The 25,653-nt window shown below is 44.2% G+C and overlaps 1 protein-coding gene across 1 annotated transcript in view; it reads left to right on the top strand.

Annotated features, from left to right (window-relative positions):
• Positions 1-4,762: 4,762 nt before the first annotated feature.
• Positions 4,763-25,653, top strand: part of RANBP9 (RAN binding protein 9) — a 71,407-nt gene continuing 50,516 nt past the window's right edge. The window contains exons 1-2 of the mRNA XM_069562997.1: positions 4,763-5,453; positions 18,854-18,965. Coding sequence (XP_069419098.1) covers positions 4,859-5,453; positions 18,854-18,965 — 707 coding nt within the window. The 5' untranslated portion in view covers positions 4,763-4,858. The remainder of the gene's footprint in view (positions 5,454-18,853; positions 18,966-25,653) is intronic.

A 25,653-nucleotide genomic window follows, 5' to 3' on the forward strand; every position in this document is an offset into this window, starting at 1 on the left:
TTTTGGTCTTGTTTTAGGCCTGGTTGTCTAGGCTTCTGGTTAATCCTGAGAGCCACCCAGTATGCTTCCAATGAGTTCCTTCCACTTAAGACAGTCAGAATTGGCTCCTAACTGTTTACTACTGAGAACTTCAGCACACATGTGTGTATCAGTATCATAGCAATGCATGGGAAGGATTGAAAATATAGGTGTAAAATGATTGTGGACAGGTTCAAGGCTAATAGGTTTTTACCATTTAGGTCTCTAAATGAAAGTCTCATATTTTTGTAATAAAACTTTACTTTTAATTATGGCTTCCCTGGTGGCTCAGACAGTAAAGCCTGCAATGCGGGTGACCCAGGTTCGATCCCTGGGTTGGAAAGATTCCCTGGAGAAGGGGATGGCAACCTCTCACTGAAGTGGGAAATGGCAACCCGCTCCAGTACTCTTGCCTGGAAAATTCCATGGACTGAGGAGCCTGGTAGGCTGCAGTCCATGGGGTGGCAAAGAGTCGGACATGACTGAGCGACTTCACTTTCATGTAATGATGTATTATAATTGTGCATGGTAGAAGAATTTTGTAATTTTTTTCCCTCATGTCTTTCTGGTAATAATTTTGGCAAATTATTGTATAGCCTTTTTCCATTTAGAACGTCAGAATCACTTTTCTGTGTCTTCATCTTTAATAATGTATATATCTACTTCAGGCTGTGCTTATGCAAGAGGCCTGGAAGGACTGGGTACGAACTGTGCTCTGTGTCTACTGACTGATTCAAGAGGAAGGCGTGCCTGTTCTCTCGTTAGTTGTCCAGCTTCTTTTGGAGATTGCACTGCCCAGGGGGGATGCATTAAAAAAAATTTTTTTTTTTGATGTTTATTTTTTTTATTTTATTTTTTTTTTAATTTTTAGTTTTTTATTTTTTAAATTTTAAAATCTTTAATTCTTACATGCATTCCCAAACATGAACCCCTCTCCCACCTCCCTCCCCATAACATCTTACTGGGTCATCCCCATGCACCAGCCCCAAGCATGCTGCATCCTGCGTCAGACATAGACTGGCGATTCAATTCACATGATAGTATACATGTTAGAATGTCATTCTCCCAAATCATCCCACCCTCTCCCTCTCCCTCTGAGTCCAAAAGTCCGTTATACACATCTGTGTCTCTTTCCCTGTCTTGCATACAGGGTCGTCATTGCCATCTTCCTAAATTCCATATATAAAAAAAATTTTTTTAACAAATTTGCTAAATATGTTTCTGATTCCCTTGAGCGGAATCTCTTCAACTAGTCCCTTCATGTTGGGCATTTGGTTTGCTTCCATGTTTGATCTATCAGTATTTCCTGCTGAACATTTTTAGGCCTTAATTTTTTCAACACTTCATATTTTGCTACTTGGTTCTAATTTTTTGGTGGGAATATGTCAAAAGGCATGAACACCTTTATGTCTCTTTATAAATATGATGATGCTTCCCTGGTGGCTCAGCTGGTAAAGAATCCCCCTGAAATGTGGGAGACTTGGGCTTGATCCCGGGGTTGGGAAGATCCCCTGGAGAAGGAAATGGCTTCTTGCCTGGAGAATTCTAAGGACGGAGAAGCCTGGCGGGTTGCAGTTCATGGGGTCGCAAAGAGTTGGAGACGACTCAAGCAACTAAGGACAGCACATAAACATGATAAATTTGTGGCTGTCTAAAACGATGTTGCTGTTTTCGGAAACTTTCAGGATAAGGAAGAGCCTGCTTTACAGAATCCTGAAATTTACACAACTGAAATCATTAATTTCTTGAGGCTGCCTGTTTGGTAAGTAACTAGTCACCCCTATAAAAAGCTTCCAACAAAATATTAGCTACTTTTCTTCTCTCAGTTGTCCTAGTTTAGTTCAGTTCAGTTCAGTCACTCAGTCATGTCTGACTCTTTGCGACCCCATGAATCGCAGCACGCCAGGCCTCCCTGTCCATCACCAACTCCTGGAGTTCACTCAGACTCATGTCCATCGAGTCAGTGATGCCATCCAGCCATCTCATCCTCTGTCGTCCCCTTCTCCTCCTGCCCCCAGTCCCTCCCAGAATCAGAGTCTTTTCCAATGAGTCAATTCTTTGTATGAGGTGGCCAAAGTACTGGAGTTTCAGCTTTAGCATCATTCCTTCCAAAGAAATCCCAGGGCTGATCTTCAGAATGGACTGGTTGGATCCCCTTGCAGTCCAAGGGACTCTCAAGAGTCTTCTCCAACACCATAGTTCAAATGCATCAGTTCTTCGGCGCTCAGCCTTCTTCACAGTCCAACTCACATCCATACATGACCATAGGAAAAACCATAGCCTTGACTAGACGGACCTTAGTTGGCAAAGTAATGTCTCTGCTTTTGAATATGCTATCTAGGTTGGTCATAACTTTTCTTCCAAGGAGTAAGCGTCTTTTAATTTCATGGCTGCAGTCACCATCTGCAGTGATTTTGGAGCCCCCCAAAATAAAGTCTGACACTGTTTCCACTGTTTCCCCATCTATTTCCCATGAAGTGATGGGACTGGATGCCATGTCCTAAGCATATGTAAAATTATAAATGGTTTCTCAGTGTACTGACAGAAGAAAATACACTTTCATAAATAAAACCTTGGTGACTACTTTAAGTAAGTTGGATGAGACTTGGAGCTCACTTATTCTACCTTGGCTAGCCAATATTCAAATAAAGCTTGGCTTACAATTAACTCCTTACTGTAATATAAATGACAATCTTAGAACAATTTAAACACAATGACTTCATGTAATTTAAAGTGCAGTGGCTTGAAAAAAGTCATCAAGTGCTAGGTTAGAATTTTCGGGTATTTTTATTAAAGAGCAACAGGGCATCTAGTGGCTGGGTAATTGAGAGAGAAATTAGACTGAATGACTGTTAGTTCTGGCCAGCCCTTGAGGGCCTTCAATTAAGCCACCATTTACCTACCTACTCTCTCCAAGACAAATAATTCTCTATTCAGCAAGGAATGTTCTTTGCTTATTTGGCCAAACAATTACCATCATAATACCTTTGGAAGTAAACAAAACACTAGAATTTATATCGTGTAGATTACACACTGTAAAACTTGATTTTGCCAGCTAAGTAAAGGATAACTTAAGGAGAAGTGGTGAAAACAAAATAGTAACTTTGGGAGGGGTCGGAGAGCAACCCTTGACCAGTTGTGCCAATCAGTCGACCAAGCAAAGCCCTGTTGGGAATTGCAAAGTAGGAAGTCCTATTTTTGACTCTGCTGATCTCAGTGAATAGTTCCTTGTTTTTAAAATGGGCATAATTCATTGCTATCTAATAAAGATATTTGTTATGAAAATTAACGAGTCTGCAAAGTGTTTGGACGCCTCTAGAAGCCCTTCCTGGAGAAGGAAATGGCAACCCACTCCAGTATTCTTGCCTGGAGAATCCTGTGGACGAGGGAGCCTGGTGGGCTGCAGTCCATAGGGTCGCAGAGTCGGACATGACTGAAGCGACTTAGCATGCATGCATGCACTGGGGAAGGAAATGGCAACCCACTCTAGTATTCTCGCCTGGAGAATCCCAGGGACAGAAGAGCCTGCTGGGCTGCCATCTATGGGGTCGCACAGAGTAGGACACGACTGAAGCGACTTAGCAGCAGCAGCAGCAGCAGCAGCAGCAGCAGCAGCAGCAGCAGCAGCAGCAGAAGCCCTTCCTAAATACAACTTGTAATTTCGTGTCCCTGCTCTCCGATGACATGCCACTCTTTATTAGCACTCCTAATAAATTAGTGACACTTTCTGCCACCAGAGGTTCACTTTTAAGGCCTCATAAAATCAGTTAATAAGACGCTCTCTGGTTTAAGTGGGAGACTTTCCCTTTAGAAATAGATATTAACATAACTGTGAAGGATGCGGAACAGTTGGGTCATCAAGCGGGAGGCGGCAAACAGGGCCCTGTCCGGGGGCACGAGCTCGAGCAGAACCCGGGCAAGGCCCGGACGGCTCACTCACGGACCCGATTTGGGCTCCGGGAGCCGGGGCGGTCCCGCTGGTCTCGGGGGTCAGCCGACCGGGCTCGCGGCTTTCCCAGCGGGGCTCGATTGCTTTCGCCTGGATGGGAAACGGCCCGGTCGCGCCAGCGGCGACCCTACGGTGGCGGGGGCGGGGCGACGGCAACAAAAAGAAGTCAGGTAGGAGGAGAGTCAGCCAGCCGGGCGGGCGGGGCGATACGGCGAGCTCCCGGCAGAGGCGGGGACGCCAGCGGCCGGCCTGCCGGCAGCCGGCGATCCTCCTCCGACCGCGCGCTTCCCACTAGCAGCCTGGACCCGGGGGCTGGACCTGCATGGGCCCGCCCTTCGCCGCCCGCGCGGCTCCGCCCCCTCTCCCGGCCCCACCCCCTCGAGCTCCCGTCCCGCCCCCTCGCTGCACCGCCCGCGCGCTTCGTCTCGCGCTCCGGTCCTGCCCCCTCGCCCGGCCCCGCCCCGTCGCCCGGCCCCGCCCTCCGCGCCGCGCTCGCGCTCCGGCCCCGCCCCCTCGCAGCACCGCCCGCGCGCAGCGTCTCGCGCCGGCCCGGCCCGCTCGCAGGGAAACAGCCGCGAGAGCAGCGGCCGCGGCGGCCGGCACCGCGCTCTCACCCCCCGCCCCGCCTCGCTGCGGCCTCGGCGCCTTGTTCCGGGCCCGCGCTCCGGCTAACGTTCTCTCGGGGGCCCGGGGCCCGCCGCTCACCCACTGCCCCGGCTGCGAGCCCCCCAACCGTCGCGCTCCCTCCGTCTGGGCGCGCGGCCGGCCGCCTGCTTCCGGGGCGGGCGGACTGGGCGCCTGGTGCCGGCGGCCGCCGCCACAGCGCCCCCGGGAAGCCGAGGAGGAAGGAGAGAGGAGGCGGAGGCGGCCGCAGGCTGAGTCGCGGCCGGGATGTCCGGGCAGCCGCCGCCGCCGCCGCCGCCACAACAACAGCAGCAGCAGCAGCTCCCGCCGCCCCCGCCGGCGGCTGCGGCCCCGGTGCCCGGAGTCCTGCCGGCGCCCCCGGCCGTCAGCGCCGGCTCGTCTCCGGCCGGCTCGCCCGGCGGCGGCGGCGGCGGCGGCGGCGCGGGCGGCGGCTTGGGGGCCGCGGCGGCCGCCCTGCTCCTGCACCCGCCGCCGCCGCCGCCGCCGCCGCCGCCCCCGGCCACCGCGGCCCCGCCGCCGCCGCCGCCCCCGCCGCCGCCGCCGCCCGCTTCGGCGGCCGCCCCCGGCGGCGCGCCCCCCGCTCCCCCGGGCCTCTCCGCGGGCCCCGGCCCGGCTGGAGGCGCCCCGGCCCCGGCCCCGGCGTCAGGCGGCAGCGCCGCGGCGCCTTTCCCGCACGGGGACTCGGCCCTGAACGAGCAGGAGAAGGAGCTGCAGCGACGGCTGAAGCGCCTCTACCCTGCCGTGGACGAGCAGGAGACGCCGCTGCCGCGGTCCTGGAGCCCAAAGGACAAGTTCAGCTACATCGGCCTGTCTCAGAACAACCTGCGGGTGCATTACAAAGGTGCGGGGCGTGCGGCGTGCGCAGGGAGCCGGGGCCCGCGGCCCGCCCGCTGCTCCGGGGCCGGGCTCGGGGTCCACGGGGGGCGATCGCGGGAGGGGGTGGTGAGGGTTAAGGCTCCCTGCGTGTAGAGTGGGAGCTGGTAATCCCAGGCCCGGAGCAGGACACCTCGGGGGAATCCAGGATGACAGGACGTAACTCGCTTTCTGATTGCCTTTTGAGATAAATCGTCGGGCCGAGATAGAGGAAATCTGTGGGTTCTCAGTTGGGTTTACATTGTTCTCCAGGTGGTGGTGGGTCAGGCGCTCTCCTCTTACGTGGGGGGCGGCGGGAGGAATGGGAAGAGAGGCAAGATTCTGGGGTATTAATTTCTAATCTAGGGAGAGCAGGGATGTATGGGGGGGGGGAGGAGTGATCCGTGGTGGGGTTTGCCCCAAATTAGGCCAGAGATTGTCTAGGGGGTACGACAAAAGGACCGGCGACCGAAGTTTGTCGTCTGTGTTATCTCCATAAAAGCAACTGGAGGGTGAGAGAGGTTGAAACCTCAGGAAGACGTGTTGTCTTGGGGGAGCAGAAACGTACCACTACCGATTGGAAATGCCCTATATTTGTTGTTGGCGTTACGTAAAGTCTCGTGGAAAACAGGAATTTGTTTAAAAAAAAAAAAACAACACGGTTTTTAGTGTTTTAAATAAAATTGGCTTCTGTTTTCCACCTGCAGTTTTTAAAAAGCCTTAGGCTATTGCTCTTGTGTCCCTCTTCCCCTCACCTATCTCTCCTATGTAAAACAAAGCTTTAAGCAGATTAATTGTATATAAAATTATTAATTGCCATGGGAATTTTTGAAATGTAGCCCAAATTAATAGCATGCATCAAGTTTACATGTCTGGGTGGGGGGAGGGAATCAATCCATTATATCAGTCAATCTGAAAACAAATCCATTTTTTTAGGCCCCAAACCTGCTGCTTTTACATTCAAAGCAGTCTCATTTTTGATTGGCTTCAAAGGGACGGTCTTACTCAGATCCTAGTGACATGGATATAGAGGGTATAAACAACCATTGTGGTGAAATTCTTAAAAGTTTACTGGACTGAAATTTGAGAAGAACCTTGATAAATAAGTTACTATTTAATCAGAAAGGAGAATAGCCACAGAAATCTTCCAAATGATTTGGCAGCAAAGAATATGCACAAAAATAGGCCTTGTTGAATATTTCTTCCTTTTATCCATAGATCCAGAGAAGAACTTTCAATTTTAAATGCTGTGGCTCTTGGTCTAAGTGACTGAAAATTTCAAAATATCAGACCTTTTTTTTTAATGTTAGGATATTTTGTTAATACCCTCCTCTGAAGGCTGTTACTTAATTTTGTGTTTTGTGTGAACAGTGCTCTAATGAAGTGTTCACTTCTGATCAGACCACCAGAATGCTTTTTGTTAGACTCGACAGAACTTGAAATTTTATGGTTGATAGTTAGCTTATAAAATCAGAGACAGAAGTTACAGGGTATTATTGAACAAAGAATTCTAGCTTTCTGAATCCTGCCATCGTTTGTGATTTTAGGCATATTACCAGATAGGGCCTCAGTTTCTTCCTCTGAGTGATGAGAGAGTTGAACTAGGTGGTTGGTTGGTAAGGAAATTTCCAGCTCTGAATTTCCATGGTATCTGAGATTTGTGATTATAGTTTATTTAGCACTGTAACATGCCTTGACTAGTTTTACTAACTCCTTTGACATAAAATTGTTGATTTGGGTCAGGGAAAAGTACAGCTTATGTGAAATTGGTTGGAGTTTGGAATATTTATGACACTGCTGTCTCAATTATTTTTCCTGTTGGCCTCTTTATTACTCTGTTGTGTAATACTAAGATTCACTTTCTGGAAACCACTGTTTTGTAAACATAAACCATTATTTTTGAAAAAAAAGATTTTGCTGTTTGTCATCCTTTGCTCCCCCTTTCTCTTTCTCTCCTTTGTCTCTCTCTCCCCCCTTGTCACAAGTACAGGCCCCTCCCATGCCCTGTGATTTTAATGTGTGCATGTGTGTTTTTCCTCTTGTTTTTCTGTGTGCTTCTGAGTGGACCACGCGAGAAGTTACTGGGCATCTGAGCAAAGGAGAGGTGTCATAGGCAGTGGTAATCAAACTTCAAGGCACAAAATAACATTGAAAACTACTGTTCATAAAGTATTTTTTGCATGCTGTAAAATTTCAAAAGATTGAAGGTAATTATTTTCCAGAATGGTGAGGATTTTCCCTACCTTTGAAAAAGAGATTTCTTTTGCTGTGAATGTATTCTGGTTTGAAGATGTAGTTCTTCTCAATAGGAATTAACTCTTTTTGGAAGCTGTGGGGTTCCTTAAGTGTTTGAGGGAATTGATGTTAAACAATGCCAGCCATGCAGACAAAGTTGATTAGATTGCAGGGGAACTGGGTGTGTTTACTCTGTTAAAATTTTTAAAAAGAATTCTTGCTTAGCAGTCATACACCAACTGTTGAAATCCTTAATCATGGCCCCTTTTATTTTGAAAATTCTTGTTAGCTTTGAATAAATACAAATATGACAAGTTTAGACTTAGTTATAATGATACATTTATTCCAGTTTAAAGCATTTTAACAAATATGACAGTAAGTTTGACTGTTCTGGATGTTTCGGTTGCAGGTTGGAGTTTTGTATTTGTGACGTTACCACAGTCTGGATACTTTGCAAAGCTTTCAGCTACATACACCAAGAGCACGTTACTGGTTTTGAATAGGGTGGTAGAGCTCTCCTTTAAGACTCGAGGAAGTGGGAGCACCTGGAGGCACAGCTCCCCCACCACAGGCAGGCCAGGAGTGGAAACTCACGGTCGCACACTCTGAGCTTACTGTTCTTCAGAGTGTATGAGACATAATTGTCTCAACTAGATAAAATCCAGTGATCACATTTAGAACTTTCTGGAGAACAGTTGACTTTGAAGAGTAGTTGATGTTGAAAGTACTCCCTCTGGGGAAAGTGCTGCCTGGAGCACACTAATGCCGTGGAAAAGTCCAGATACCCGGATTATACTGATTTAGGGCAGCTTAGAAGAAATGTGAAAGTTGGGAATGATAGGAAGAAGTAAACAGTGAGTGTCACCTTCTAAATTGAAGCATTATTAATAGTAACCAAATAGGTTGAACTTTTGGTATGCCCAACTCCCCTCCCACTCAGTATCACCAGTCATTAGACCTTTAACACTTCCTAAATTTAATTGCCTATCAATTTCTTGCACTTTAGGTAGAACAAATATCTCAACACATATTTGCTTGCATACTAATATAAATGTCTTTTGAGATTTATGGGAGGTGATACAGGAAATGTTCTTTAAAAATCAAGGAATTTAAAAACAGTTTTTCCACACACACAAAAACTTTTTTGCCAAAATTTTGCTTTAAGAATGCTAGTTGAGAGGACTTCCCTTTCCAATGCAGAGTTGGATCCCTATTCTGGGAGCTAAGATCCCAGATGCCTCAGGGCCAAAAAGCCAAAACATAAACAGAAGCAACATTGTAACAAATTCAATGAAGACTTTAAAAATGGTCCACATCAAAGAACATCTGTTTGTTTTTTTTTTTTAAGGAGTACTTGTTGATAACTACAAGAATTAAGTGATTCTAATAATCATGATTTTTTTTTGTAATGATGATTTATTAAGCAATTGTTGTATATAGTGCTTGTTGTGGAGAAGGAAATGGCAACCCACTCCAGTACTCTTGCCTGGAAAATCCCACGGATGGAGGAGCCTGGTGGGCTGCAGTCCATGGGGTCACTAAGAGTCAGACAGGACTGAAGTGACTTAGCAGCAGCAGCAGCAGCAGCAGTGCTTGCTGTGTTTAGTCCCTGAGTCATGTCCGACTCTTTTGCGACCCCATGGACTGTAGCCCACCAGGCTTCTCTGTCCACAAGATTTCCGAGGCAAGAATATGGAGTGGATTGTCATTTTGTTCTCCAGAACTACCCAACCCAGAGATTGAACCCACATCTCCTGTATTGCAGGCAGATTCTTTACCACCGACCCTCCTGGGAAGCCCAACTGTCTATTTATTTAGCAAGCTTTTAGTGAGTATTTACTTTGTGCCAGGTTCTGAGCATTCAAAGGTGAGTAAGACACTGTCTTTGAATTCAAAGCGCTCAAAGGACTTTGTGCAGTATATATAGTGGGGAGGTGTGTTACCGAGTGCTGAGGAAGATGGGAGGCGTGTCCACTGCAGGCTGCGTGGGCAGGGGTGAAGCTGGTGGGTGAGGGACAGCCTCTTGAAGGGGATGAGGCCGATGGTCAGTCTTAAAAGATGGATATGATACAGGGGAGGAGGAGGGGCTGGACATTACAAGGGAAAAGGCATAAACGACAGTGTAGAGGCGAGAATGATTCTAAATGTTTGGATCTGCAAGCAATATGAGGTTGTTGGAATGTAAGTGTGTGACAAGGAACAGCTGGGAAAAGATCCAGCAGGGCCTTACAGAATATTTCATTGAGCTTGGATCTTATTCTGTAGGAGATGAAGAATCATCAAAGGATTTTAAATAGGAAGGGACTGGCTCATTTTCATCTTTGTCAGATTACACAGCTAATTGGAAGATGGGTTCAGGGGCCATAAGACTGGAAGGTAGCAGACTCATTCAGAAGGCTGTTGCATACATAGAAGAAATAAGGACCTGAATTGGTTGGTCAGTGTTGGGTGTAGAGAAAAAAAAGACATATCTGTGATCTGTATTGAAGTCACCCTGACCGGATATGATGGATTGATTAAAAAAAGAAATCAAGGCCAATGCTGGGTGTCTAGCCCTATCAGTTTTTTTTGCAGTGAATCGTGGTGTAAATGATGATGGCAGGGAAATATTACAGTATATTTAGAGATAAGTAAAAATGTGAATCTCAGCCCTGTGCTCTGACTTCGTGTAATCCAGAAGGCGGCAAAGAAATAGCATTAGAAGAACAGCCAGCGGTCTTCTGGAGTCAGGGAGGCGCAGTGCCAGTGCAGAGCTGGGGCTCGAGATTCTCCCCTGATTGTGATGCTAAGGTGACTCAGCGGCAGTGCTGGTTTCTGGTTGTTTTCTTCTCTTCCCTACTAGCTGGTTTATCCTTTTTCCTATTTTAAATTCCCAAGAGCCTTTTCAAATTGGCCTAGCTGATGGCCATCATTCTCAGTTGGACAGATCTTTTCGTTATATGCTGTGGTGCGAATTGGTGGCCTTCTCGTGGGTGCTGGTCTGTGTTGAGTCAGCTGTAGGGGTGTGATGGTTGTTACGAGATGCCCTCCTGGCACAAGGGGAGTGTGGCCCCCCTTGTTTCAGTAGGGACAGCGTGGGGGCCAGTTTCTCCTTGGAAGGGCTGGCATGTACCACCATGGACGGGATCCTGGGGGAGAGGTCGAGGTCATGACTGACTTGGGAGTCACCGCTAGCTGGTGGTTGAAGCTCAAGTGTCTGAGAGAGAAAGTAAAGTGAGAAGAGAAGTGGGCCGAAGATGGAATCCTGAGCCAAGAGCAACATTGAAGGCTGGAGGGAGCCCAAGGAGAAGTAGTTAAGAGGCACCTGCACAGAGGGGAGAGTTGTGTCACAGTAGCTGAGCAGAGAAGTGGAGTGTCAGAAATGAGGAAGTGAACTTTAGCGTCAAAGGCAACAGACAGGTTTAGTGAAATAGGCACAGGAAAGTTTCCACTGGATTTGGAAGTTAGATCACTGTGACCTTAGAGCAGTGTGAATTGGGCGACGGGGGCAGAAATCAGGGTGAATAGAAGGGACCAAGCAGAAAATATGGTGAATACAAATCATTCTCGAGGAATGTAGACGAGGAAAGAGATTAGGCAGTACCTGGAGGGGAATGGAGGGTAGGGCCGATTTTTTGTTTTTTCTTTGTTGTGGCTGATATTGTGGCTCACTGATATCTGAAAATCAGCTTCTAACATCAGCATATACGATGATAATCCACATAATTAAAATTATCCCTAAGAGTCCTTTGGACAGTCCTGTGTCATTTCTGAGTAGGTCTCATTTTAATCTGATTGTGGGTATAAAACTGAAGTGACGTAAGTTAGGTGACAGTATGATGTTAGTGCGAGCTATGGAGTCCCAGTAAATGTCTACAGGATTTAACGTGTTTTAACAAAGAAGATAAATAGTAATGATACCTGGTTTTATTACCCTAAAGTTAGGGGGAAAGTTCGTAATACTCACCCCAGTGCATCACTGACAATGGCTTATAACACAGAGGCATATAGTTTTATGAAACATGTATGCATTTGGGGGACACTGTGCCCTTATAGCTTGAAGGGAAGGAGAGTAAAGAGGAGAAAGATGAAAATACGAGCTTGGGAGGCTGGCAGAGTGAGGATGTGGAGGGAGGAAAGTAGTTCAGAAGCGGAAGATGCTTGGCCTTGAAGAAGGGAGAAATACGCACTGGCCCTTCGATAACAGTGAAAGAGGCCACCAGTTAGCAGTAAGGGAGCGGAGAGAAGGACGTAACCGCGTATAACAGTGGAGTCCCATTTAAGTCCCATCTTGTGAGACAGGAGGCGAGGCAGTTTGCTCCCTGAATTCAGATAGAGGACTTAGAGCCTAAAGTGAACGGTGAGGGTGTGAGCCATGTCCCTCATTCTGAAGATGTCTGTGTGGTGTGGATATCGGTGGGGGTCCCTGCTGACGTTATTTGTTCACAGAGGTGACTGTTTGCAAGATGTTTGGATGTGTATCCAGCAAAGGCCAGCTGCCCGGTGCAGGAGTGGGGAAGATGGCTTGTAACGTTGATTTAGGCTGTGGTTTTGCTGCCTGTGATGGAAGGGTAGGCATATGAGGGAAATCAAGGCATATGAGCGCTTTAAAATAATTACCACGTATATCGTCCTGAAAGAGGAAAAACAAACAAGAAAGAGTTCAGTGAGCTCAAGTTCCCTGGATTTTGAAGTGCAGAAGTGAGTTCTTTAGGAAGGGGAGAGGATAGGAGGGTGTGTCCTGGGGAAGACGTCGACCTTGCCGCTGTAATGCCAGAATTGAGTTGCTTGCTGGGAAAACCTCATGTTTTCCACAGAGTCGCACACTAAAAGTAACAGGGCTTTTGGGGAAAATAGGGCTGGGGCAGACCACTTAAAACCTGTGGAACTTTGTAATCAGAGCACTACAGAAATAACAGTTCTAATAAAATACAAGCCTGGTTAAATTCCCACTCCCGTGTGTGCCTGATATCACAGGCTGCTGATCCCTCCTAGCGTTCAACCCCCAGGCTTGGTCTTCCCTGTTAGCGATGTAAGTTTCTGTTTAATCAGAAGCAAGCATCTGGGGGTTTCCTTGGTGGCTCAGTGGTAAGGAATCTGCCTGCCAATGCAGGAGACACGGGTTCGATCCCTGATCTGGGAAGACCCCACGTGCCTTGAAGTAACTAAGCCTGTGTGCCGCGTCTCCTGAGCCTGTGCTCCGGAGCCTGGGAGCTGCAGCTACTGGAGGCGGAATGCTCTGGAGCCTGTGCGCAGCAGCAAGAGAAGCCACTGTGGTGGGAGGCCCTCACACTGCCCTGAGGAGTGGCCCCCGCTCTCCGCAGCTGGGGAAAGCCTGTGCAGCAGTGCGGACCCAGCACAGCCGAAAATAAATACATAATAAATAAAATCAGTATTATTTTTAAGGTGAACCTTAATACGTGCATTCCCTCCCAGACTTTAAACGTTTTCTTTTGTATTGGGCTATAGCCAATTGACAATGTTGTGATAGTTTCAGGTGACTAGCAAAGGGACTCAGCCATCCATACACATGTATCCATTCTCTCCCACACCCCCCTCCCGTCCAGGCTGGCAGATAAAGTTGAGCAGAGTTCCACGTGCTGTATAGGAGGTTCTTGTTGGTTATCCATTTTAAGTATAGCAGTGTGTACAGGAGCTTCCCAAAGTCCCTTACTCTCCCAGCCCCCATGCTGCAACCATAAAAGTTTGTTTTCTGAGTCTTTCTGTTTTGTAAGTAAGTTCATTTGTATCATTTCTTTTTAGATTCCACATATAAGGGGTGTCAGTCAGTGTTTCTCCTTCTCTGTTTGACTTACTTCGCTTGGTATGACGCTCTTTGTCCAACCATGCTGCTGCAAATGGCATTGTTTCATTCTTTTTAATGGCAGAGTAATACTCCATTGTATATCTGTTCCACGTCGTCTTTATCCTTTCCTCTGTCGCTGGACGTTTAGGTTGCTTCCGTGTCTTGGCTGTTGTAAACAGTGCTGCAGTGAATATTGGGGTGCGTGTTTTTCTTTTGGATCATGTTTTTCTCCAGATACATGCCCCCAAATAGGATTGCAGGTCAAATGGTAGCTCTATTTAAGGAGCTTCCATGTTATTCTCCATAGTGGCGATACCAATTTACATTCCCACCAACAGTTGCAGGAGGGTTCCCTTCTCTCCACACCCTCTCCAGCATTTGTTATTTGTGGCTTTTTTGATGATAGCCATTCTGAGCAGTGTGAAGTGATGTCTCATTGTCGTTTTGGTTTAATACATATTTTTAAAAAATTACTTGGGAGGAAGGTTGGGGGAATCCCAGGATAGAATGTGAAATGTAACAAAGCAATCTAGCTATATTGCAAATATATGGAACAGTCTCAGGAAAGGAGGGAAAAGGCACTGACCTGAATAAACAAGTTACTGGAAATCAGTGGAGTCTGTAGAACTAAAAAAGGTAAATGAAAGTAGATAAGCGCCAAATTCTTGTTGATAAGCTGTACCTCAGGGGAATATGGGTTAACAGTTCTGATACTATTATCCACGTAAACTGGAATTCAACGATTAATCAGTGGATGGTGGACAGTGGGAGCTAGGTTTCTCAGCATTGAAGTGGTTGGAGTGATCGATGTGGTCATGGATTAGAGTTGGTTGCTTAGTTTAATATTTACACAGATAGTTACATAAAAAGTATGGATGTGTATAGTGAAGTGGAAGTGTTAGTGTCCGACTCTGTGGATTGTAGCCCACCAGGCTCCTCGGATGGGGTTCTCCAGGCAAGGATACCAGGGTGGTTGCCATTTCCTTCTTCAGGGAGTCTTCCCAACCCAGGGATCGAACCCATGTCTCGTGTCTGCTGCGTTGGCAGGTGGATTCTTTACAGCTGTGCCTGGGAAGCCCAGCAGTGAGCATACCTGGTACCTAGATCTTGGATTCTACTGCCATTTGTCCATAAGAGGAGCCAGGGCTCCTTAGAGAAATGACTGATTCTGGGACTGGGGCAGGAAATAAGCCAGATGAGCTTCCAGCATCTTGCATTGCCAGAAAGGAACAAACTAGAACAAAACACAAATGGAGGTGTATCAGAGTGCCAGAGCAGCCAACTGAAGCGCCCCGTGGCTGAATGGGGCTTAGCGGAGCAGTGGAGGGCATGAGCTGGCCTCGAACTGTGACCCGAAGTGTAAAATAAGCAGGCGTGAGATGCAGGAATCCAGGCGGATATAAACAGAGAAGGAGTACTGTGGCACTTCTGGTCTGTGCTGCTGTCAAATTTTTCCCAGATGGCTTAACATGGTGGTTAGTATAGCAGTTTCTGAAGCCACCAAACACCAGGGACAATAGGAATACACTTCTGGAGGAATCCCAGCTCTTTTGATTTACGGGCCTTTTGTATATTGCTAAAATTTTCCCTTCAATTCATTAATGTACTGGGAAAAGCTGTTATGAACTGAATGACTTCTTTATTATGCTGACATCATTCCCATATTTATCAAGTGCATGTGAGCTAATTTGTATTCAAGAAATGTGTTTAGTAGCAAGACAGACTTTATTAGAATTTAATGTTTCTGCCGTGGAGTAGTTTCAGGTGATGTCTGAATCCAGAGCATGGCTCCAGGAAGAATGGTCAAAATTAGAGTGGAAGTCCATGGGGAAAAGAGAGGTCCAGGAGTTGAAGTGCAGAAACAATAAAATAATCACGTGTGAGTGTTATGTGTGGGAATGTTGTATGGAGGGCCTATAAGCAAGGTTAGACTGAGTCAGAGAGATTAGAGACAGAACAGTTGAGGAAGTAAAGCTTGAGCTGAGATAGAAAGGCTGAGAAGGAAGGGCACCGCTCTGCAGCTCAAGGGAGTTGTGTGGGCACCGCCTGGCCTGGCCAGCGTGGCTGGAGCTGAAAGGAAGAGGTGGGAAACGCAGAGGGAGGGAGAGGTCAGACAGGGTTTTCAGGAAGTTTATCTTTTTCTTGGCTGGAAGGGGAGGACGTTAGTTGTGCTGAAGGCTAGTGGTACAAGGAAGACTAGGTATGTTTTCAGAACGGCACTTAGCTGCTCTTTGGAGAGTGGTGGGTTCTAGGCGTGGGGGCTTTATTCAGAACGGTCCAGTTAAATGCAGTCAGCAGATGGTGTGCAAGGGAGAAACTGACCTTGCTAGCCTTAGAATCCTGAAGCAACACATGTATTTTCTTCTTGAACCATCTAGAAAACACTTAACCTTGAAGACTGTGGTTTTTAAAATGTGCGCTTCGGTAGTGTGAGGTTGTACTTTGGTCACCACAAAATTTAAGGTAATATACTTCCTGCCGACAAATGTTATTAGAAATAGGCCCTATGATATTACTAGTCTCACCTAAAAATAGTATCCATCCGTTTAATCTTACATCTCGCCTTTCTCCTGGATCTTTACCTTTAAAGTTAATTTTAAAATGAAGCAAATCCTTTTCACCGTTACAGAATTTTTCTGTAGTGTCTTGGTAAAACATAATGAATATACTAGTCTTGGAGATTTAAGATTGTATAAATCTTTACAGTTATTTTTGCACAGTAGTAAAATGTAGGGGATTTTAATTCAGACATGGATTTAATGCATGATTCTACCAATTCGGGGCAAGTTATATTACCTCTGTAAGAATTTCATTTTTAAAAATGAGATTGCTGCTGCTGCTAAGTCGCTTCAGTCGTGTCCGACTCTGTGCGACCCCATAGACGGCAGCCCTGAATTATACCTATTTCACAGATGTTGAATGAGAAAAATCTATACAAAAGCACCTAATGCTTTGAGAGATTGTTTATGCTCAAATATTAGTTTTCTTTTTCTTTTCTCATAGAAGTAGCTTAAACAGGAGGTGGGAGTACTTCTGAAGTGATCCCAGAATGCCATGGTAACTAAATCCTTCCTGTGAGTTCAGAGCTCGCTCTGGATCAGGCTTCTTGAATTAAAATCCCAGCACAGATCCTGGTTTGGGACTCTCACTCAGCAGTGAGACCTGAGTTTCTTCCTTTGGTTTCCTCAAGTGTGAAATGGTAATAAATAGTACCTACTTCATGGGTAGTTTTGAATATGAAATGAGCTAATAAACACAGTGCTTTTATTTGCTTATTCACCATTTTCAAAATTGAAGTACAGTTAATTTACATTGTGTGTGTGTGTTAGATGCGCAGCATGTAATTCAGTTATACGTTCATATAAATTTTTTAGATTCTTTTCCATTGTAAGTTATTACAAGATACTGAATATAGTTCTCTATGCTATGCGATAGGTCCTTGTTTATCTGTTTGATGTATGGTAGTGTGTATATGTTAATCTCAAACTCCTAATACATCTACCCCAGCCCCATCCCTTTTGGTAACTGTAAGTTTGTTTTCTATGTCAATACAGTGCTTTTAGAATGGTACCTTTCACATAGTATTAAATATATGTCATCTATTATCACATACTGTTATTAAGTATAGTTTCAGATTCCCTTATTGAGCACGCCTCTTCAGAAAAGCCAAAACTAAAATAAAGGCTGGTTGATTTAGGACTCCTGGGTTAATTGGGGTTTTCCTGAGATTTATTTTTAGCTGTCTAAATTCTAAAAAAGCTTTTTCTTTACATGACCTTTTCCCAGGCAGCTCAATTATTTGAACATAATTTTACTGTGGAAGATGTTTTGCTGAAACGATAATTTATAAAATTTCAGTTTTAAAAAAGTGATTAGCATATCATTCTTGAGATTTGTGCTGTTATATTTTTCTTCCACTTAGCTCAGTGTAAATATTACCTACTTATGTTAAAGCATTTTTATCAGCATCTGTACATTGCCACTTCCATTGTTATCTTCCTAGCTAAGTTGATCACCTCTCAGTTGTCCCCTGGGCTGAAAACTTGTGTCCATAATATGTATACTTCAGACACCTATGAATGGTTGTAGACTAGAGTGGCTGAGTTCATTCTGTTTCTTTTAGGCCATGTGACCATGTGCTAATTTGCACTGCAAGTGTACACTCAACTGTTTAATGATAGGATACGCATTGATAATTTGACAGAGCATATGGTAAGAAAAGATATGATCTCATTGATGTGTGATGGTTATTGTATAGCCAATATAATTTTTGACTTAAAAGAGAGGTTTAATTTTAAAACACTCATGTTAAATTTAAGAAGCAGAATTCTGCTACCCACGAAGGTAGTGGTTTAGTCTGACTGGAAGATTGATGACGGTACTGGGTGAAGCATATCTAACTGGAACACCTGAGTAATGACTTAGAGCTTTATTTCTCATCAGCCCTTTTGGGGATTGTGGGGCTTGTCTCATTCACTCTGAGTCCTTTCTGACATGCTGCTTCAGCTTCTGTCTTTATTCTCCTGGTGGTTTTATGGGCATATTTGGGCATATTTTCTCTTGCTCACATGGGTTTGTTCACAACGCTAGCTTTCAAGATAATTGTGTCTTGGGTGATAGACATAGTGGGGAATGTGATACTAGTGAATAAAATTCTCTGCGATTAGATTGAGGAAAATCTGATATGTAAAAGTTTAAAAGCTGTTGTCTGGTTTTGTCAGCAATAGTATGGCTTATTCATTTCCTTTCTTAGAAAAGAAAAGACAGCTGGAGGGCAGACAGGCTTCTCGGTGGGCCGTGATGGGCCACAGAGCTCTTATGGATCAGCTTCTGTATAGAATTAATGATCAAAGTATGTCAAAGAACGGCTTCGTAAATTCTTAAAGTAAGAAGGCTGTTTCACCAATTCAATCTAATTGTATAAAAAATAGTCAATCATAGAGATGTTTCTGGTTTAAAAAGGTCATTTGGCAAAAATGTGTTGTTTAGGAATTTTACAAATTATGCAAATTTAGATCTAATAAAATGAATCTCATTCTCATCATGTTCTTAAAGTGTATCCTTTTGTCTCTTAAAAATATTGTCTACCTTAAAATATTTTATTTAATTTGCAAAAAGGATTACTGGGTTCAACGTGCTTATTAGATTCGGAAATTTCACTCAAACTAGTAACTGTGTGAAGAGTTCCATGTTTAACTTGTGCTATTTTGCATATTGGATTAATGCGAGAAGTGTGTTACTAAATCTTTGATTATTTGTACTGATGAGAGTAGAAATGTATATATCATTCAAAAGCTGTGTTCGTTCCTGAGTTAAGATTTTCATTTGAATATCTGTCTTGATCGTCTTTCTTCCTGTTCCTCATGCAGGTCATGGCAAAACCCCAAAAGATGCGGCGTCAGTTCGTGCCACGCATCCAATACCAGCAGCGTGTGGGATTTATTATTTTGAAGTAAAAATTGTCAGTAAGGGAAGAGATGGGTAAGTGTGGATTTTGGTGGGAAAAATTTGTTTATGGATAATTATTTTTGTTTTCATTCATAACCGTTGATGATATAATTGGGAAATTGGAATTTTTTGGAAAATTTTGATAATTGAAAGAGTGGACTCTGAATATTCTAGTATAGCTTAAATACTATTCTGCTTAAATACTCATTGAAGTTAACACTTGAGTTGATAAAATGACCAGATTTTTCTGGTAGGTTTCTTGTTAAAATGGAGAATTGGAATAAAACAATAGAGAGATAATGACTTATTTTCCGTGCCTTTCTTCCACTGCCATTTTCTGAATTCCACTAGAAGTTAAATCCTCTCAAAGATAGTTAACCAAAACCAAAAGTTGATTCACAGATATTTTATAGGATTGGAGACTCAGAATTTTAGGTTTAGGTCAGGGAATGTATATTAGTACACTCTCAGCTGTTTGCAAGGATTAGGATATAGTTTACTACTACTACTACTAAGTCGCTTCAGTCGTGTCTGACTCTGCGACCCCACAGACGGCAGCCCACCAGGCTCCCCCATCCCTGGGATTCTCCAGGCAAGAACACTGGAGTGGGTTGCCATTTCCTTCTCCAACGCATGAAAGTGAAAATTGAAAGTGAAGTCACTCAGTCGTGTCCGACTCTTAGCGAACCCATGGACTGCAGCCTACCAGGCTCCTCCATCCATGGGATTTTCCAAGCAAGAGTACTGGAGTGGGGTGCCATTGCCTTCCAATTGACAACTTCGTGTAGCTGCTGGAACTAACTTTTGTATCATTGCTTTTCAATTTGGGATCAGTGATGTGTGGTGTGTACACAGCGGAGTACACACCTGTGATGTATACACACAGTATACACACCACTCTGTGTGTGTATACACATCAGAGTCACGTAGGGGACTAATGAAAATACAGTAGTTTGGGTCTTACCCCCAGAGTTCCTTAATCAGTATTTTCAGGTGTAGACCTTGGACATGATGGACATTTTGAGGACACTCCACAGGGAATTTCGGTGCATACCTCTCTCTGAATGAGAGCTGATTAAATAGACTCATTGGATCGGTCCTGTGGTATTTCCTGATAAATTCATTGTGGTATCAGAGATCCTTTAAAGCATCTCTAGAGTTGTTTGTCCAGTTCCCAAGGTGAGGCTACTAAAATGTGTAACTACCTGTATTTGAAGTGAATCATTTCACCCCTTTTAGTGCTTCTTATGGGTTTAATTGACTAAATAAGTGTGTTCAGTAGATTATTTTTCTTACTTTATTTGCTGAACACTATCTACGTCAGCAATATGGAAAGTACAAAGTGAAGCCTTGGATTCCACAGTAACTTTTTCACTGCTTCAGCTTTCCCAGGGTGATCAGGCCAAAGATAAAATCAGAGAAGCCAAGAGTTACGTGGTTGAGAGACCGCAGAGTGAAGTGGCACGTAACTGGAACCGTTTCTAGTTCTGCTGCACACTCACCCAGTTCCTTTATACTTCAGATTACATCATTAGCTCCATAAGGCTGGCGTTGCTCAGGATAATTCCCAGAATTCTCTTCACCTTTAATTCTACATACTCCGCATGAGCTTGACCTTACATTTTCATGGCTGCCGGTACCCTGACGAGTCTCGAATCTGAAACTGCATCTCAGGATATTCCCTTGAGCTCTGGACCAGGTGTTTGTATTTGAATGTCCCATAGGCATTTAAATTTAGCTTATTTAAAATCTTTTTCTCAACCGCAGCCTGGCTCATGGTTTCACTATAGCTAGAAACTTGCAGATTTCCTGCCTTTAACTTTCTCTGTCCACGTCTACAGTTTCTGCCCATCAGGTGTCGGTCATTTGTGCCCTGAGTGACTGAGACCTCCCAGGTGCTCCCTGTTTTGCTCCCACTCCAGTCTATAACTGTTGTCCATCTTCCACCTGATACAGAACTGAAGTGTCCATCCTTCTCTTAAGATTATTTAATACACTGGTTACTTGGAGAATAAAATCTTAAACTTCTTAGCAGGATCCTTCACGATGTATGACTAATGCCTTGCTGATTTTTTTAGTCTCATCTTTTTGTGGCCAGAATTTCTTTCATTTTTTAAAACTAGGTATATTTTACATGTAGTAAATCTTAAACTGTTTTAGCGTGCAGGTCTGTGAGTTTTGACAGATGTGTACAGTCTTGTAACCATCACCACAATCAATATAGAAAACATTTCCATCACCCACCAACACCCAGATTCCTCCATATCCCTTTTCAGGCAACCTTTGCCCATCTCCAGCCCCTGGCAAGCACTGATTTGTTTTCTTCCTTTATAGTTTGCTGTTTCTAGGATGGTATAGACATGGAGTCATGTAGTGTAAAGAGTATAGTAGCCTGTTAAGCCCAGCATCTTTCACTTAGTATAATGCACGTGAAATTCATCCCTACTGTTGTATGTATTGGTAGATCAGTCCTTGTTATTGCTGGTTGTGTGGAGGAACCAACCACAGTGTCCTTACTCACTCTTCAGTTGAAGGACATTAGATTATTTCCAGTTTTTTTGGCAACTAGGAATATAGCCGCTAGAAACATTTATGTATAGGCTGTGCTGGCTTCCATTCCCACCAGCAGCGTGTGGGGTCCCGGGGGCCGTGCCTCCGCAGAAGCCCTTGGTATTGTCAGGGTCATTTTGTTTGTCTGTCTTTAATTTGCTACCATTCTAATAGATACCTAGTGGTTTCTTGTGATTTTAACTGACATTTCCCTAATGACCAATGATGCTGAAGAATCATTAATTCTCATCTGTCCTGTTTTTTTTTTTTTAAACAAACTTAATAATTCTTTCATTTTAATTTTAAATTAATTTCTTGTCAACAACTATGGACATGGTTAAGAAAGGATGTAACAGATACACTTAAAGACACTGAACTGGCGAGCACAGTTGAATGGAGTGCTTCTTAGGGCAAGTCTCATTTTAGCCTTCACCCTGATTAAATTTAAGGTCCTTATTTCTCCTCTTTCCTGAGCTGGAGGGCCTCAGAGTGAGGCACCCAGTTACTCTCCATTCCCACTTGCCTGCCAGTGTGGGCTTGGAGGGGCAAGCCCCAGAAGACAGAGAGGAGGCTGTTGAACAGAGCCAAGCCAATATAAAGTGACCCGACAGGAGAGGGATGGGACACACTGGAGGTTAGAAAATGTTAGCTAACCAAACTGGGGTCCACTTGCCCAGCACCCAGCGGTGCCAGTCTTCTGACACCGGGTTGTGGTGAAGAGCAGTGTTTAGTTCGAGCACAAAGCCAGGAGGATGGGCAGCTTACGCCCCAAGACCCAAACTCCCCAGTGGCTTCCGGGGAGGTTTTCTAAAGGCAGCATTAGAGGCGAGGGCTGCAGGGTGTATGCTCAGCTTGTGGGCTTTCCTCAGGTGTGGTGAGATAACAGGGCAATGCTTTGGGAATCTTAATCATCAGCCTTCTGGTTCCAGCCTGTCCAGGGTCAGCACATAGTCACCATCCACCTCCTGGGAGGGGTGGGGGGTCTCAGTTGCCTCAGAGCCCCTCAGAGACACTCGTCAGATTGTTACGCGCATCCCTTGAGGGAGACTGGGGCTCTGTTTTGTCACTGAACTAGCAAGCTGTCAGTACTTTTTCTGAATGACCGCTTTTCATTTGTTTCTGCATTCCCTCACGTCCCTAGTTAGTAACTGCTTGAATCTGCTCTTCGGAACTCAGGAAACATGGAAGGGCTTTCGTGCCCGGGAAGGCCTCACAGGGACCTCCTGGGTTTCAGTCTCCCTTTTTCTGATACGTCTCATTCTGGAGGGGAAGAGGGGTGAGAACAGAAAGGGAATCAAGTTTTGGATAGAGCGGTTAACCGTCAACCTGGCAAGAAATTTAAAAATGAATTTCTCTTGTCCCTTTCCCCATTTGCCAAGCTTATTAGCTAACGTAATACTCTTCCAGTCTGGTTGACAGGTACTTTTTTTTTTGGTGGCACTTTCTCCTTCCCGAAATAAGATTGTGCCTTTATCATGCTTCCTTTCCTTTGAGGGCAGACAAATTATAGTACCTATACTGCTGTAATTGTCACTTATTGATCCAAGGATAAGGGACTGTTTTATATTTCTGTATTCCAGGGCTTTATTTTTAGCTGGCCCTCATATGAATGAACAAATGGATAGATGGGAAATAGTACCTACCGCCTGGATGTTCTTGGCGAAAACCATTGTTTTTTTTGGTCTGATTTTGTTTATTTCTGGTAATCTTTCTTGGTGCAGTTTTAGGTCCAACCCAATGCTTTTGGAAGTGAAGAACAAACAGTTCATTTTTGGAACAAAAGCAAGTCATGTAGCTTATTTTGGCCAAGTAAGGTCAAGTGGGCCTTAGAAAGCATCACTATGAACAAAGCTAGTGGAGTTGATGGAATTCCAGTTGAGCTCTTTCAAATCCTGTAAGATGATGCTGTGAAAGTGCTGCATTCAATATGCCAGCAAATTTGGAAAACTAAGCAGAGGCCACAGGACTGGAAAAGGTCAGTTTTCATTCCAATCCCAAAGAAAGGCAACGCCAAAGAATACTCAAACTACTGCACAATTGCACTCATCTCACATGCTAGTAAAGTAGTGCTTAAAATTCTCCAAGCCAGGCTTCAGCAATATGTGAACCGTAATCTTCCAGATGTTCAAGCTGGTTTTAGAAAAGGCAGAGGAACCAGAGATCAAATTACCAACATCCGCTGGATCATGGAAAAAGCATGAGAGTTCCAGAAAAACATCTACTTCTGCTTTATTAACTATGCCAAAGCCTTTGACTGTGTGGATCACATTAAACTGTGGAAAATTCTGAAAGAGATGGGAATACCAGACCCCCTGACCTGCCTCTTGAGAAACCTATATGCAGGTCAGGAAGCAACAGTTAGAACTGGACATGGGACAACAGACTGGTTCCAAATTGGGAAAGGAGTACATCAAGGCTGTATATTGTCACCCTGCTTATTTAACTTATATGCAGAGTACATCATGAGAAACGCTGGACTGGAAGAAACACAAGCTGGAATCAAGATTGCCAGGAGAAATATCAGTAACCTCAGATATGCAGATGACACCACCCTTATGGCAGAAAGTGAAGAGGAACTAAAAAGCCTTTTGAAAGTGAAAGAGGAGAGTGAAAAAGTTGGCTTAAAGCTCAACATTCAGAAAACAAAGATCATGGCATCTGGTCCCATCACTTCATGGGAAATAGATGGGGAAACAGTGGAAACAGTGTCAGACTTTCTTTTTGGGGGCTCCAAAATCACTGCAGATGGTGACTACAGCCATGAAATTAAATGACGCTTACTTCTTGAAAGAAAAGTTATGACCAACCTAGATAGCATATTCAAAAGCAGAGACATTACTTTGCCAACAAATGTCCGTCTAGTCAAGGCTATGGTTTGTCCAGTGGTCATGTATGAATGTGAGAGTTGGACTGTGAAGAAAGCCGAGCACTGAAGAATTGATCCTTTTGAACCGTGGTGTTGGAGAAGACTCTTGAGAGTCCCTTGGACTGCAGGGATATCCAACCAGTCCATTCTAAAGGAGATCAGCCCTTTGGAAGGACTGATGCTAAAGCTGAAACTCCAATACTTTGGCCACCTCATGGGAAGAGTTGACTCATTGGAAAAGACTCTGATGCTGGGAGGGATTAGGGGCAGGAGGAGAAGGGGAGGACAGAGGATGAGATGGCTGGATGGCATCACCGACTCGATGGATGTGAGTTTGAGTGAACTCCGGGAGATGGTGATGGACAGGGAGGCCTAGCGTGGTGCGATTCATAGTGTGGCAAAGAGTCAGACACGACTAAGCGACTGAACTGAACTGAAGGTCTTTCTGGAGATACATTGAACTGTTATCAAGAGATACAAGAATTCCTTCCTAAAATCCTAACATTGTTGTGAAGATTTAACCAGAAAGAGCTGCTGTCAGTTTTCTTTGATTTGCAGTGATATATGTTCATCTGAGAGTTTATTATATTTAATTTAAAATTGAAATTTTTTAAAGCAATGTGTTTATCCAAGGTAAATAAGTATTTGGATCCAAGACGGCAGTTTTCTTAAGAGAAATTGTCATTGTAGGAGGCTTTTTCATAAAGTGGCAGGAGTTGGGTATGAATTGCTCTTCAGTTTATTTGTAAAATGCATGATTTCTAGGTTGCCTTGGAAAATTAGGAATATGACTGTGATGATTATTACTTGTATTTCTTCATTCCATAAGAAGTGAGGCTTGAAGGAAGCTCCTCTTGTTGAATAAAACAATATGTTTTGCTTCCTGCCTTGGATTTTCATTTATTTTCAATTTCATTTAAATGTTTATTTTCATTTAAATGTAATTTTTTTGTATGTTCAGCAAAATAAGCTTACTTTATTAGGGCAGAATCACCAGTCTAGATTTTTTAATTTAAAAATGAATTTCTAACACACTTTGCAACCAGAAAATTAAGTCACATTATCTGCATAAAATCATTTTTTAGGAGACATATTTAAAGGGTATATATTTACTTTATGTTCTTGTTAATTCTTATTGATAGGATGAATTTCTAATAGACTTTGTCTCATGAATGTACTTTCAGTTCAGGAATTTCATTCAGGTTTTAAATTATGCATACTAATAGAGGCAGTGGAGATTTAATTATAAATGTGAGAGATAATAAAATTTTTATTTGGAAGTTTTTAGAATAATTTATTATGAGT

This window comes from Ovis canadensis, chromosome 20 (genome assembly GCF_042477335.2).
Source record: "Ovis canadensis isolate MfBH-ARS-UI-01 breed Bighorn chromosome 20, ARS-UI_OviCan_v2, whole genome shotgun sequence".
Lineage (NCBI taxonomy): Eukaryota > Metazoa > Chordata > Mammalia > Artiodactyla > Bovidae > Ovis > Ovis canadensis.